General features: G+C 34.1%; 2 protein-coding genes across 2 annotated transcripts; both read right to left on the bottom strand.

Annotated features, from left to right (window-relative positions):
- Positions 1 to 3,684: 3,684 nt before the first annotated feature.
- LOC110110708 lies at positions 3,685 to 15,754 on the bottom strand. Its single transcript, XM_020842304.1, has 5 exons — positions 14,301 to 15,754; positions 13,887 to 14,196; positions 12,875 to 12,964; positions 12,589 to 12,799; positions 3,685 to 3,827 (listed from the first exon to the last, which is right to left on the bottom strand). The coding sequence occupies exons 1-5, from the start codon at positions 15,752 to 15,754 to the stop codon at positions 3,685 to 3,687; spliced, it is 2,208 nt and encodes a 735-aa protein (XP_020697963.1).
- On the bottom strand, positions 15,754 to 16,812 carry LOC110110709. The gene has a single exon (XM_020842305.1). The coding sequence runs from the start codon at positions 16,810 to 16,812 to the stop codon at positions 15,754 to 15,756; it is 1,059 nt and encodes a 352-aa protein (XP_020697964.1).
- Between the last annotated feature and the right edge of the window lie 145 nt (positions 16,813 to 16,957).

Genomic DNA, 16,957 nt, shown 5'->3' with positions numbered 1-16,957 from the left:
GTTTGGATGTAAGTTGCATTTCCATATATGAAATACTTTGACTAAAATTAGGGTTTCATTTTAAATGTTAAGATTAAGGTCTCGTTTGGGATGATTTTTTTGCTGCTTCTTAAAGCAATTTTTTATTAAAAAATTTTAACTTTTGTACTATAAAGTTGTTTTAGGGAGCAGCAAAAAAGCCATCCCAAACGATGAAACCTAAGTCTTTGTTTGGGTTTAGGGTTAAGTATTTTTGGTTAAGATTAGTGTTATGAAAAATGAACAATGTATAGGTTTATAACAGGAGTTTCAAATCATTTTTTAACATTAAAATTTAAATCTTAAATTGTATCAGACAAAATATTAATTATTTTAATCATAGTCCACCTAAGTTCAAACTATACTTAAATGAAGTTTAAGCATAGTTCAAACCTTTTTGTACTACGTCCGAACTTAATAATTCAAATTTTGGTCCATCTCAAATACACTGGAATGACACCCTTTTGTTGTGTTCTATATCTTTTATAGAATCGATTCATTTGAGTTGGCTTGCTATTAGAAAAGAAGTGTTTAAAAAATACTCGGCAAAAATTTTACAGAAAAATACCTAAATATTTAAAACTATATTCTCTTAAGTTATGGAGTGAAAGTTTCCTTCTTTAGAAGTTATCTCACTTCAAACATAAAAAATTTATATTTTTAATGAGGAAAATCCCAAAACCATCTTAATTTTTAAAAACTAAGTTAAAAAAAAATGCAACTTACCTTGAGTCAGATAACTTTTAGAACTAGGTCGTTTGCTGAAAATAATCCAAAGTGGCTCAAATGGCTCTCTCTAAGAATCTCTCTCTTTCTCTCACTAGGCAGTAGTATAAAAAGAATGAATTGAATTGAAAGTACGAGATGCACCAGGAGGGGGGGGGGGGGGAATTGAAAAATTGTTGCAATAAAAGGACAATCCTAAATAGGAGTTCTAATTTTTTTTGTGTTTTTAAATTTTAAGCAAGAATATTAAATTGATGCGGAAGCGAATGCTTAAAACACGATTGTAACACTAGGTGGTGAAATTTTAACTTGCTCAACAAAGTATTCCGCTATGATTTTCACCAAACAATTTTAATGAAAGTAAAATGCAAAACGTAAATAAAGTGCAATAAGGAAAAAATCACATCAGAGAATATATAGTGGTTCGGTCACTTGACCTACGTCCACTCCCCAGAGTCCTCCACTCCAGGAATTTCACATCTAAACAGTAATTATTCTTTTGCCCCCACAGCAAGGCGGAGAAGCCTTTACAAACCTTACTTTCACCAACCCGATGTGGCGGAGTACCAAGCGCTATGTCACCCTCCTAGGGACGGCAGTGAACCTTCTCGTTTTTCTCCATCCTGGAGAAGGCAGAGTACCTTAGAGGACACAAACATAGAAGAATCTCCCCCTTAAAGAGCCTCCCACAAGATCTTCTCAGGCCATAGGAGGAGCAACGTGCAGCAAGCTAGGAGCAACTGTGTGATCTCCCTCACACTCCTCCCTCACAAAGCCCACCTTCTCCTTTCTCTCACAAACCCCAAAATATTCTCAATAGCTCTCTCACAAGAAGTCCCCTTCTAGTCACGTTCCTCTCTCACACATTAATCATAAAAGACAAAAATTTTGATATTTAAATCAGGCTCCAAGAACCCTAAAATTTTCAATTTACCTGTTATGATTGTATAATACGATCCAATATCATACAATGCAATCAGTTCAAAATAGCCTTCGCCCTGGTATGAAGGATTACGAATAGGCAATTTATTTTGAATAATATCGTACAGTACGATATAACATCGTCCAATACGAAATGTAAATTCCTTATGTCCATACAGGATGATTGCTGGGATGAAAAAAAACTCATCACTGTATGTCGTATGGTACGAACCACTTCGTATAATACGATTAGTTCAAAATTAAGTGATCGTCCGATTCGATATCCGAGACGATAGAAAAAAGTCTCGGTTGATCGTACAATACAAACCATATCGTACAATATGATAATCAATCAGAAATTAATCCTTGATTTATTGACTAATCGCGGGGGTTAATTTAAGTAAGTATTCAAAATATCATACAATATGATTGGATCGTACATTACGAACAGTTCAAAATTTATGAATTAAGAACTTAAATTAATCTGGCGGCTAGGATTTTTAATTAGAAACACATCGTACAGTACGATTTGTTCACAGATAGCTGTTGAGCCAGATCGAATCATACAGTACGATTGAAACTCGTACAGTGCGATCGACAGAGAAAATTTTTTCTTTATTTTAAAAAACCTCTCCCCCTCTATGTGCATGATTGCTTAGTTTTGCTTATACTTTGTGGCCAAACTCAAGAAAAGAAAATTAATAAAAATGAAGATTACAGGGTATGGACTTCAAATCCTACTCTACCCAGTCTCGAGTCTTCTTATTATCCTGAGTAATTTGTGATATCTCTGAAATGTTAGTACTCGTAGACAAGAGCAGAAATAAAAGATATTCAATAAATCATAATTCAATCGATATTATTTGTCATCATCAAAATCTCAGACTAGGAGTCATGAACTGCAACATGACTGAAATATTCGATTTGGATATTTTAAATATTAAAATTTAGCCTAGTGGCACAGCGCCCCGTGGTGATGTGACACTCGCCATGGCACTCCCTTAGAGAGCCCATAACTTTGTCACACCATATTAGAACGAAATTTTAATCTCATCAAACATTGTTCAAAATAGCTCCTCTGAGACTTCAAATTCATATATACATAATCATACTCATGTGGTTGGGCTGATCTTATGAGGCCAAAATAAAGACAACAATAGAGATACTTAAGATGAAGAAAATTGCATTTTAATGTATACATGAGTATATTTACGTATACATGACTATGTTTTGATCTAATATCAACCTCGCTACAGAAGTATATTTATATGTAAAAAAAAATTTAGAACCCCAGACGAGGAGGTTCGAATCATGTTAGAACACTCAAACATTCATGTGCTCGAACCTTGTATGAGGATTCCTCCGAAATAAGTTTCACATACAATGATTACACCTTAATTATGGAATATAGGTCCAATCTTTGTTTCAAAAAGGATCAAGCACTTAATATAATTGTTGTGGGCTAAAAGATTTGTGACAGTAGAGTGAGTAAACTTTTCGTCTTAGTGATGTATAGATACCCAGCACACAAATTGAAAGAGAGGAGTAAAACATCCAATCTTTTTTACGTGGAAAACCCGAAGAGGGAAAAACCACAATGCCTTGCTCATGTGAAAAGATTCCATTAAACTTGAGTGAATTACAAGGGTTGACCTATCCCTCGATTTAGAGGTGGTCAAATTATAGTAATTTGGAGAGCTAGTCAAAGGTCTGGCGACGGAAGATTGATGGCTTTTGTGCAGAAGTTCAACTGACAAGGAACGATCCGACGAAGGTATGCCATTAAACAATGGCTGAGCGATGGTCTAAAGAAGGTCGGGCTGAAGTTCAGCGGCGGCCGTTGGCCAGGTGAAGGTCTGACGGAGGTCAGCGGCCAAGCAGTGGTCCGATGGAGGTCGATCTGAAGTCCGACAGTGGTCATCGGTCGTGTGAAGGTCGGGCATCGGACGACGGCAAGGAGGTGGTCCGATAAGGGTCGGGTGGTGATTCGACGAAGGTCGGGCTGAAGTGCGGCGGTAGTCATTGGCCAGGCGAAGGTTCGGCGGCGGTCGGCGGCCGAGCGGTGGTTCGATAAAGGTCAGGCTGAAGTCCGGCTATGCTCGGCTGCCGAGCGAAGGTCCGGCGGAGATCGGTGGCGAGGCGTTGGTCCGACGAAGGTCGGGCTGAAGTCCGGCGACAATAATGCTATGACCCTTCCAAATATGGTCCGGGCCCCCGATTCAGACCCATTGGGGCTTGGGCTGGACCAATTTTGTGTTGTCTGGTTCGCCTCTTTGAGATGCTCAATTTGACTATAAGTTTGCTGAAATTGGAATTCAAATGATCCCAAATTTAATTTTGAAAGTTTCTAACTCGAATATGCCTCGAGATTCGTGCTTGATCAAAGCAATTTTTTAGGACGTACCAATATTGTTCCAAGCTTATTCATTTTGAAACTAGGGTTCCTATGTTACCTTCTTTATATTATAAACATGGATTGATGACTACATGCAAATTTCAATAACAAAAAAAATACTAAAAATAAGTTATGCTTATTTAAAAGAGTTCGTAATGAAGCTTTATAACATAAGATTACTTAAAGGTGAAGAAAGATATTGCTAAAAGATGACAATGGTGCTTGAAAAAGAGATGTTTAATGAATTATTTCCTTCAAACTTTTGTAATATTAATAAAAGACTTTCTCTTTTATAGCCATCTCAAGATTAGTTTTGTCTAGAAATATTTTAGCCAATTATGTGTAGTGGGAGTAAAATAATGTTAAATTTCTTTCGTGAAATTTTTGTGAGATGTTACTAGAAGTAGTTTATCCTATTCCATGTCATGCTTAGGATTTTTAACCAAGTATTATATAATCAATAAATAAGTTGATTTCATATTGATATTTGATATGACTCCATAAAATTTATATGTTCTACACGAATCTTAAGGCAATCTTTGAATAATAATAAAAAAAAACATCATCATTTGAACTCCAAATTTAACATGCTTATAGTCGAATCGAGCAGCTCAACGAGATAAATATAACAAACCCAATATCACTCAATTCTGACATCATTAAGGCACTTAAATGCTAAAAAAACACTTCATGATTAAGAGAATCAACATTGCATATACGATTGAGTGTTTTAAATTATGGTTCAAAATACCGAAATGCTCTTCCCAAAACTTATAAATAAAACCCTAGTCCCCGCATGAGGGAGGAGGGAGAAATGAGATCGAGAACTAAAGAACTCTCTTGAATTTTCTAGCTATCACCGTTGACTACCACCACAAGCTATTTCCACTGAAAACCACCATCACCGTCGGTGATCACCATCACTAATCACCTCTACCTTCAAATTATTATTAAGATTTAATCTTATTGTTGGGTTTTAATTATCCTCTTATGGACATCATACTTCTATAATCCCTATAAAGGAAATCAAGCATTATTGTTGGGTGTTGAACTGTCCATCTGTGGATAGTTGATTTATGTCATCTCCCTTACAAAAAATCAAACACTTGTTTTCAAATAATCCCCTCTTATTCAGCTGTGAGGAAGGGATGATTCTTGTATCACTTGCTATACAGTGATTTTTTTTAAAAAAATTGGTGCATGTTAAATTTTTGTTACATAAATTTCTATATAGTGATTTTTTCTTACATAAATTTCCCTTTACAGATTTTTCACATATATATTTTTTGTCTTACTTCTTTTATTTGTGCATGTTAAATTTTTGTACAACACTGAGAAGTAAAACACACACTCTGTAGACTGTATTTTTTTAGCATGTAATAATTTGACACTATCTATGGGAAATGTTTCTTGGCCAGAGGAAACCTTTGCTATAATCTCAAAGGATAGTTCATGTTAATGCCTTAAGCATGATTGTAGCTAGGTAGTCATTTTACCATGAACCATTATTAGGTTGAAAGAAGTCTTTCAATATCGAGGGCAACCTCATTACAATATAAAATAAACATTGTTCTATTTTCTTGTTGCATTAATTTTATGAAAAATAGATTTAGGCTGAGGGGGCAACACTGACTACAACCTCAAAGGGATATTTATGAAAAATCTCAAACATGATTGTGGTTGAACATGTTTATCCAAAATTTGGTGCTCCCATAATAGTATTTCTAGTAACCACCTTTTATAAAGCTTCCAACAAATATGAGAAGGATTTAAGTGAATCTCAAACTCTACACAATTCCTATTTGGACTTTGACTTATTGGACAAAGTCATAGTCTCAACCTAAAAAAAATGTAGTAATGGTTTAAAGACAAACCAATATTCACCTTTGATTTGTAATACACGAGGCACTCGTCCCCTCTCAATCAAGGAATAATTGGTCATTTGGGGTTTGATTCATTCTTCCACATAGGTTAATATTATCGAGCAATACTAGCAAGCAACATTGGATATGTCAAACATCCTAGGTGAATTTCTTTTAATCTCTTCTACACATGTTAATGTCATTGAGCAATATAATGATTAATAACTTCATATAGTTCAAGCATTCTTGATGGATTTCTCACAACCATTTTATACAATTTAATGCTATCGAGCAACATTTTAACAAAAACCCCAAGAAGGCAACGCCCATTATGAAGCCTCAATAGGAAGCTAGTATTGGACATGTTCCTCATTATAAAGATCCTTTGAGGGTAAGTGGTAGATAGGGTCTCCACTCATAACCATAAGAAGACATGCCAATGAGGTAGTCTCAAAAGGAAGCTAGTAGTGGCTAAAAAGACTCCTCGAGAGGTGGTAATTAATAGGGTCTTTACTCATTCATTAATCTCAGAAGATAAAAACTTCAAAATGTTTAAGATAATCCAAAAATGTTTAAAGATAAAGGCCACATAAGGAACACCTATATGCAAAATCTTGGAAGGTAAAGCCTCAAAAGGTATATTTATACCTAAAATATCAAAAGCCATAAGTCTCATATGATATAGGATTATGCAAAAACTTTCAAAGATATAAATCACAGAATGTGCATGTAAGCAAAAAAAAAAAAAAAAAATCTTAGAAGCTAAAGTCTCAACATATATATGTATAGAAAAATCTTAAAAGGTAAAAGCCTAAAAAAGTTCAAAATTATTCAAAATCCTTTAAAGGCAAATGCCTCAGAGGGGTAAGTGTATGTAAAACCTTGGAAGAAAAAAGCCTCAAAAGGTATATGTACACCAAAAATTTCACAGTACATAAGTCTTATAAGGTATATGATTATCCAAAAATCTCAAAAGACATAAAACTCAAAAGGTACATGTAAACCAAAAATTTTAAAAGGCTAAAAGCCTCAACATATATAAGTACATAAGAATCTTAAAAGATTAAAAGCCTCAAATATCTTTATTTCATTAAAAATCTCAAAAGGTTAAAAGTTGTAGAATGAAAAAATTTCTCTAATCTAGTTTCTCTAACTACATGGTAATATCTTAAAGATACATAAAGGAAATAATTTTTTTCTAGGGGTAAGTTCACAAATAAGAATTACTCTTACATAAAAACAAGACATTCAATAATTCAAATAAATTAAAAGCAAACATCAATCAAGCTTATATAAACATCTCAAACCCATATATAATATTACTGGATTTACATGATGTCAACATAGTAAATTTTAAAATTCTACACCATATTCAAACATACGGTCTTCTTATTTCAAAGATTAAGGCAGGGAGTAAAAGATAAAACTCAATGAATTGAATAATTTTATCAGCATCATTTGTATATCCAACGTTACAAATTTTTTTTTTACAATAATTACCTCCTTATTAAAAGAACTCTGGAGATTCAAAATATTATAATAAGTCTCTCAAAATTTTATCATCCAACTTTATCTCAATATAAAGATCAAAACTGTGCCATCAAGATATATAATGTGTATTACTCATAACTCTGGATAAAGAGTAACTCATTCTCTTTAGAGAGGAGCACTAGAGCTTGAAAGAGAATAACGTGACACCTCTAGGATCAATATACAATTCAACCAATTTTGACTTGAACTAGAAAAGTATCCACTTAAATTCTTCTTTTGAACCCTTCTAGATGTGTTTATAAGTGTTTTATGGGCATATGAAAGTCTACATTTGTCTTGAAGTGGGCAGGGATCTATTGGCATGTTCTTGAAATCTAACTTTTTTTCCCTTAGGCGCCATGGTACTAGGGTAGGTGAATGTGAGCTCTCTAAAACTTTGGAATTAAATCAACACAACATCGATGGGTTTGGCACCACGGTGTTGTGAGTGCTCTACGATGTTGGGTCTAATTTTAAGATACAAAATATCCATTTCCATTAATTAAATCCATTTTCTTATTTTGAGGCAACTGATTAGTGTGTTTGAGAGAGAAAGATATTTCTAGAGAGAAAAAGTTAGATTTGGGCTACTGCGGGTCATTTTTAGTTGAAAACTTAATTCTAAAAGTTGCTCGGATCCAAGTAGATGATATTTTGTTTATCCCACTTTTCAAAAGCATGAGAATTTTTAGAATATTTTTATTTAATTTATATTTATATAGTATAAAAATAAGGATAATTTCATACATTTAAAATTTCTATCATGTAACTTCTTACATGATATAGAGACAAAGATTCTAAACATTTAGGTATTTTTCTAGAAATTTATATCATAGATTTTTGGAAGTATGTTATTTTAATTAATTAAAAAATATTTTAAACTTTGACAGATAATACTGTAGCATAATTAAAGTATTTAAATAGTGCTATGAACAATTTCTGATATTTTAGTTATATTCTAAAATAATAAATTTGTGCACATAATTGGATATGAGGTAGCATCAAAAGGAAACTAATAATGGATATGTTCCTCACTAAAAAAGACTCCATGAGAGGAAGAGGTTGACATGATCTTCACTCATTCAAAAATATGAGAAGATAAAAGCCTCAAAATGTTTAAGATTATTCAAAAATCTTTATAGATAAAGGCCTCAGAAGAAATATGCATATGTAAACTCTTGAAAGGAAAGGCATCAAAAGGTATATGTACACCTAAAATATCAGAAGACATAAGTCTCATCAGATATATGATTATACAAAAACCTTCAAAGATATAAACATTGAAGGTAAAAGTAAACAAACAAATTTTGAAGATAACGTCTCAAAAGGTACATGTATATAAAAATCTCAAAAGGTAAAAGCCTCAAAAGGTTCACGACTATTCAAAAACTTTTAAAGGTAAAAGGCTCAGAAGGGTAAGTGTACACAAAACCTTGGAAGAAAAGTGTCTCAAAAGATATATGTACACCTAAAATCTTAGATGACATAAGCCTCTTAAAGTATATGATTATGCAAACATCTCAGAAGAATAAACTTCAGAAGATACAAAAAACCAAAAATCTTAACAGACTAAAAGCCTCAATATGTACAAGTACATACGAATCTTAGAAAAATAAAAGCCTCAAAAGATATACGTACATTTCTTCAATTAATAAAAAATCTCAAAAGGTTAAAAGTTGTAGAAAGAATAAATTTCTCTAATCTAATTTCTAACTATAGGTAATATCTCAAAGATGCATAAAGAACTTAGTTTCTTCTAGGGGTAATTAGTTCACAAATTATAATTATTCTTATATAAAGACAGGGCATTCAATAATTCAAATTAATTAAAAAATAAACACCAATCAAGCTCATAAACATCTCAAAGACATATACAATATTACTAAATTTACATGATGTCAACATAATAAATTTTAAAATTCTACAACATATTCAGACATACAGTCTTTTTATTTCAAAGATTAATGCAAGAAGCATAAAGTAAAACTAAATGAATTGAAGTACTTTCATCAACATCATTTCTATATCCGGCATTATATATTTTTTATAATTATTACCTTCCTATTAGAAAAAAAATGGAGCTTAAAAATATGACAAAAAGTCTCTCAAAATATTTTAAATTTCTAATAATCTAGTTATATTCTAAAATAATGAATTTTTGTACATTTGTATTTTGAGCAAAATACACTACGGTGCAAAAATTCATTATTGTGTAAAAAGTAAAATTTTGCACTATAATAAATTTATTTACATTAAGATATTTTGGTAATTTCTAAATAATTTTATTTACATTCATGTTACTACAATACAATAAGTCATGTTCTTGTTTGATTGATATGTGCAATTTTAGCACTCAATTAAATGCTTAATAGCATATTCATTTGGAAATTTAGATGGATAAATATGGTTTATTGAGTTGTGTTAGACCACAATTATTCTACCTTCTATTTTTAGTGACTTGAAAAGGGAAAGAGCATATAGAATTGTAATTTTCAGGATTTGATCTAAGCCTGCATAGGTACTTCTTTTATAATTTTTTTTATTAATCATGGCTAATCATTTAATATGTTATATTTGTATTCTAGTTAGTAGCCATGTACTATAGTGTAATTATTATAAATACTTTTGACGATAAATAAAAAAATTATGTGAATGAGTTTATTTTATGCACACTAAAAAATTATTAGTAGCTATATGGTTTGTTGTTTATTTTAAACTTAAAAATAGACAAAAAAATTAGAATAATTTTTTAAACATAGATATTGTGTTTAGCTTGTTGCAAACTAACTCGATAGGATCTGAACCATCTGTGGGTTTTATAAGGTTATATTATGATAGATACCACTTATTCAAGATAATGTAATGCTTCTTTTGAGAGAAGAAGTGGAGAAGAGGGGGGAAAGAGCAACTCATTCTCTATAGAGAGGGGCACTGAAGCTTGAAAGGGGATAACGCCTATTCCATATAGTAGAATACATCTTTTAAGAAAATTATTTAATTTTAATGAAGAATGACTTTAAATAAGAAATGGGAGCATAACTTTAAATAAGAGAATTATGTAATTTTAATGAAGAAAGTTACATGATATAAAAAAAGATTGTTACATGGATTAAAAAAATAGAAAATAATTTGAAAAAAAATTAAAAAAAAAAGAAAAAAGAGAAAAAATATCTTTAAGAAAAGAGAAAAAAGACCTTAAAATTTTGAAAAAAAGAGAAAAAAATATCTTATAAAAAAGAAAAAAAAAAGAAAAAATGGGAGCTCCAAAATGATGCCACAAGCGAGCTTAAGGCGTGATAAAGTGTTGCGTAGGCCGATCGGTCAATCCAATCAGCCTAGCCCAATCTGGTCCCAATTTTGGGCCCAAAAAGTCTATTATAATGATTTTGAGCCCTTACAATCATTTTTCGATGTTCTACATTCAATTTTGGTATTTTCAAACTCTAATGGAGCATTTATGATCAAATTCGTGCTAATTCGAAGATTTTGGAGAAAATATTCTAATAATTTATAATCCAATAAATGCACTTACTTTATGGAAGTTTGTAATTAAAATTAAGGTGATTTTATTTGGTTCAATGCCCCAAGAAAAGGCCTATTTTGACATCCAGGAAGTGATCGATTATTGGAATTATAATTTTATGTTACAATAATTTTGAAAGACTTGAAAATATAGTTTCGAATGCAGTAAGCTTTATATCCAGAAATAGGAAGGCAAATGATACATTCACAAAATTCTGCACAATTTATCATGAATCTCAAGGCAACAGTAGAATTGGAAACTTCTAGAGTTAAATTCAAATTCATATTAACTTTAATTTCAACAAATTTATAGTCGATTTAAACGCCTCAATGAGATGAACCCAACGACACCAAAAGTGATTCAATCCGAGCCTAAAGGATGCCAAATCAAGCACTTGAAGCATAATTAAAATGGATCATTTAAAGCATAATTGGAAACTTCTAACATTAATTGGATGATCAAATGATATCCAAATTAGACAGATTATAGTCAAATCCAGTAATTCGACGAATCTAATGGGCCCAAGATCGCTCAATTATGACATTATTAAGACACTTAAATGCTAAATGAAAGTTACACAATCAATGTTATTAATATGAGCCATACGGTGAAGTTTTTTGGATTCTAATTCAAATTACCAAAATGCTCATCTAAAAAAACTATAAATAATGCCTCATTCTTCATGCGAAGGGGAAGAAAAATATAGAGAATTAAAGAGAACTCTCTCTCATTTTCCAACCATCGTTGCTAACAAAGATTAGAAATCGCCTTTATATCCAGAATATTGAGAAGATTTAACCAAGTTGTTGATTTAGTTGTATGCATATGGACACATGCTTTTTATTCTCTCTGTTGGAGAAATCAAATTCTGTTGTTGAGTGTCAACTATTCCTATATGGACACTTGATTTTTATAATCTCCCTCAAGAAAAATTAGACATCTATTTAATCTACTTCTTTAACAACGAGGAAAGAAGAATTTTTGTATTACTTATTATATAGTGAGTTTTTTAACTGGGCCAGACCTATATTTTTTTTTCTTTCTCGACTTTCCACGTAATAATTTTTATTCTTATTACTTTTATTTGCGCTTGCTCAATTTTTGTAAAATACTAATACATAAAATATACTCTTCTACTAATTGGGAGGAATCCGGATAGTATTGTTTTGATTGTGACCAGAAGGCTAAAAAAGCCCATAATAAAAACATAACTAAGATAAAACAGAGTAATTAAAATCCAGTAAACCTCCGCAGTAATTGATCCTTGTGTCTCCATTTCGAAATTTTGAGTCTGATAGCAGCAGAAATGTTGCAAATAACAGTAACAGAGTTTGTATTGAGGTTCGAAAAACGGCGGTTATTCCTCTCACGCCAGATATGGTAGATAGAGCAGCTAACTATTAAACAACAAAAATCTTTCTCTGGTTTGCTGTAAGTAGAAGAGTGCTCAATGAAATCTAAAATATGAGAAATAGTAGGTCTCAAAAGGAAACAGCTAAGGTCCGGCAACAATTTCACCATAATATTGAAAGAGAAATCACAGCCAAAAAATAAATGACTGTGATTTTCAGAAAATTTATGGCAAAGGGAACAATCGAGAGGTTCCGGAATACCTCTGATCATTAAATTATCAGCAGTTTTTAACTTCTCAATAATGGCCATCCAGGCAAAACATGCATATTTGAGAGCAAAATTCTTGTGCCATATAGAAGAAAACCAATCAACCTTAGGCAAGTGGGAATAAAAATGATCAGTGAAAGCTTTAAAAACCCACTTGCTAGAGCCATTCCAAAGAACCTCAGACTTATCCAAGATGTCACAACCCTGAATAATAGAAGTAAGAGCAGAGGGCAACCCAACAGATAGCACCCAATTTCTTACACAGATAAAATTTTTCACCATCTTGTTAGCTAAAACTGGCAAATTATAAGTCTCAGCAATCAGATTTCCTTTAAGCCAAGGATCCCAAAGCATAGAGAAAGAGCTATCCTGGGAGACGCAAAAAGAAATTTTATCTTTAATTTTGATGGCTGTAGCATGAATCCTTTTCTAGAACTTAGAAGCATGAGCAGGGGGAGGCTTCCAAGGTGAGATATAAAGAGTTTTATACCAAACCCCTAAAGGATTGTAAAAGTTGTAAAACCTGCCAATAAAAGAGCATAAAACCCCATGGTAAATAGCTTCCACCGAATTAATCCCAAGACCACCAGCATATTTTGGGGTTGTAACTTTGGACCAAGCAATGAGATGCAATTTCTTCTCTAAGAGGTTATTATGAAAAAGGAATCTCGAGCATAACTTGTTTAAGGTGGCACAACAAGATTTAGGTAATATAGAGCCCCTGATCCAATAAGCAATGGTATTGGATATGGTAAATTTTAGAAATTGAACCCTACATGCAAAAGAAAGAAACTTAATTTTCCAACCAGCAAGTAGAGCAGAAACTTTGCTCAGGAGTGGTTGGAAGTGAGTAGATTTTAGCCTCTTGGTAGATATGGGTAGACCCAAATAGATGAAGAAAGTATTAACTTGTAGAATCCCCAGAGTATCACAAATAGCTTGCTCCTCATTGATATTATTAGAAAAAAAAAATAGAGCTTTTGGAGGGATTGATATGAAGTCCCGAGGTAGAACCGAACAGATGCAAACATTTGTTAAGGCCCAAGGCATTCTCCCTAGAAGCAACTCCAAAAACGAGGAGATCGTCAGCATACATAAGATGATTTAAATACATCTCTCTAGTGTTAATACCTCTGAAGCAAAAGGTATTAGACTCATTAAGGAGAATATTAGAAAGACCATCCATAACAATGCAAAATAATAGAGGAGATAGGGGGCACCCCTGACGGAGACCCGAAGAGGAAGGAAAAAATCCTTCCAGAGATCCATTAAGACAGACAGAGAAGTGCACCTCCGAAATGCAGCCTTTGATCCAAGAGACAAAATTAGCAGGGAAACCTTTTTGAATCAATCTAGAAATCAAAAAATCTCTAGAAATCGAGTCGAAAGCCTTTTTGATATCAAGCTTAGCACAAAACTTTTTACCAGAGCCCTTGAAATCTCTAAGAATCTCAGAAGCCAAAATAATATAGTCAGTAGAGCACCTATTAGCAATAAAACCTGATTGGCTCTCATGGATAATCATGGGGAGAACAGCTTTCAGTCTTGTAGCAAGTATCTTAGCCACAATTTTATAGAGGACATTACAAAGAGAGATGGGCCTGTAATCATTTATATGAGTAGCATGTGAGCACTTGGGGATTAGAGTAATAGCAGTGGCCTTGACACCCTTGGGTAAAGAACAACTTGTGAAAAAGTTATTAACCGCATTAAACACTTGATACCAATAATATGCCAAGATTTCCTATAGAAAGCATAGGAAAAACCATCCGGACCAGGAGCTGAGTTCATATTACCATAAAAAACCGCCAATTTAACCTCTTCAAAAGAAACCGGAGCCACCAGCATGCTATGAAATTGGTCGGGGACCATCTTGCCAGGAGGAATTTGAGAAGAAGGAGCTATGAAAACATTGAGAGGATTGTAAAGATCCTTGAAATGTTTAACAATAGCCTTAGAAACCTCAGCATGAGAGAAGAAATGACCCTCAAAGGTAGTAATTTCTTTAATGCAATTTTTATTGTTTTTGCTCCTGATTTTGGCGAATAAAAAACCGAGATCATCTTCACCATGTGTAAGCCATAGGGCTTTTGCGCTTTGAGAAATCCAGGAAAACCAATGAGATTGAAGAGCAGCAAGTTGATCATTAATGCCAATCAAATTGGTGTTAAGATCCAAATTAAGTGGCTGATTTTGAATCTCAAGAAGGCAGTTAAGTTGCTTAGACTTAAGATCAAGTATGGAATTGGAGATGAAGGAAGCGGAAGGCCAATTCTTGTTCTTAATAGACCTCTTGAGAGAATGCAAGCTATGAAAAAAAGAGGCAAGAGGACTTTTGGAAGATCTAGAAGCAAAAGCAGTGAACACCTCATCCAAGAAATCATCCATATTGATCCAATAGTTTTTAAACAAAAACCTAGAGGAAATAGGTTTAACATGAGAGGGCATGAAGATTAATGGGGAATGGTCCGAACCAAGAGGAGAATCCACTTTGTAATAGGCTAAAGGTAAATAATCCAGTAAAGCAGGGTTTACCAGAACTCTGTCAAGCTTAATGTGTATCGGGTCATCCACCCTTTGATTATACCAAGTATAAAAGAGAACTGTAGAGGAAAGGTCTTGCACACCGCAATTAAAAACCATGTTGTTCAATTCACCCAGTCTAAAGTCAGAAAGAGTGGAACCACCCGCTTTTTCAGTGTCGAATCTGCAGCAATTAAAATCACCCAGAATAACCCAGGGTTTATCCGAAGGAGGAATTAAATCAACCAGAAGATTCCATAAACTTCTACGTTCCTCCAAACTATTAGAAGCATAAACCACCGATAGAAAGATGGGAGGGAAAGAACCCGCTGAGAGAACACCATGAATAAGCTGGGGGGAGGTAATCAAGGTGTTGAAAGTGAAGACGGAGGAGTCCCATTTAAGCCAAATTCTACCAGGAGAAGCGTCATTGAAGTTATTACAACTGCATTCATTCTCAAAGAGTAAGTGAGAATTCAAAAACCAAGAATCATCCAACAAAGACTGAGAAATTTTAGCTTCCAGAATACAAAGCATTTTGAGATCATGAGAATTGATCAGAGACTTACAAAAACCAACTTTGTCCGGGTTATTGAGCCCCCTAACGTTCCAACTGGCAAAGTTGGGTAAGGACATTATGATTTAGAAGATTTGGCCTTCTTGGCCGACTTTCCTTTAGGAGGTTTGACCTTGGGAGAAGACTTGGCTTTGTCTGAGGTAGATTTGTGTTTGGGCGGCACAATATCCGAGTCACTGTGATCAGGTGGCTCATCAGCATATTTTGAACAGGAAGAAGAAACAATATCCATACTCGGTTCATCATCATTAGACAGCAAACTTTCTTCCATTTGCAAAGAAGCAAACTTATTAATCAACGGAATATTAGGAGCTTGAAGAGTGCCAAAATGGGCTAAAAGATCAGAAGATGAAGAAACTTCTGAAGGCGAATTAAGATTGGGGAGAGGAGGAGTTGTGCTGGGAGGATGGAATTCTTTGATCGCCGGTTCCTGAGGCAGCATAGGAGGATCCGGGTGGTTATTTATAACTAGGCCAGAGGTAGAGAGAAGATTGGTATCTATAGTAACAGATTTTTGTGGTTTTCTGGATTGAGATCTGTGTGTTTGGTTTAGTCTCGTCGTAGAAGAACTGCGACCACGATTTTTCGATGGCTGAGGAGGTAGAACAGGTTGAGGGTTGGGGTTTTTGGGACAGAGGGAGAACGGATGAATAAACGAACCGCATCCTTCGCATTTGTCCGGTTTCCAATCATAAAGCACAGACAAGACTAAATCCTCACCATCAATCTCAATAGGAATTTCAGCATGTAGTTCAGAATCTTTAGAGATGAGAACACATACCCTAGCGAAGGTTAACCTGGTGCGGTTTGCCGTAAGAGTGTCGACGGAGATTGGAACACCGATGTAACTAGCGATACGAGAAATGCCCGTGGGGGTCCAAAGAGCTAAGGGGAAGTCAACAATCTTAATCAGAAGAGGAATCGGCGCCGCTTCATCTCTTTTTGGCTTGAATTTCGGGGACCAACATTGAAGGATGAAAGGCTTGCCCAGTAAAAACCAAGGGCCTCCCGACAGAATGGCTTCAAGATCCTCAGAGGTGGAAAACTTCAAAAGGAAAAAACCATCAGCGAGTGAAAGCAGTGTCATAGAACCTTTCAAAGGCCAAAGCTTCTGCATCGCTTTTAAGAGGCACTCATAATAAGGTCGGGGACCAAGAGAGTAGCATGTGAGAGCTCGTTCCTTTGATTTGCCTTCTAAGATCTGATTTTTCCTCCCAGGATCGTCCGGGACCATATTGAGATCGTCCAGAATGATCAGTGCA

This window comes from Dendrobium catenatum, unplaced genomic scaffold, assembly GCF_001605985.2.
Source record: "Dendrobium catenatum unplaced genomic scaffold, ASM160598v2 fragScaff_scaffold_1250, whole genome shotgun sequence".
Classification (NCBI taxonomy): Eukaryota; Viridiplantae; Streptophyta; class Magnoliopsida; order Asparagales; family Orchidaceae; genus Dendrobium; species Dendrobium catenatum.
Note: the sequence above shows the minus strand (reverse complement) of the source record. Positions and strands in the feature narration are given on the sequence as shown.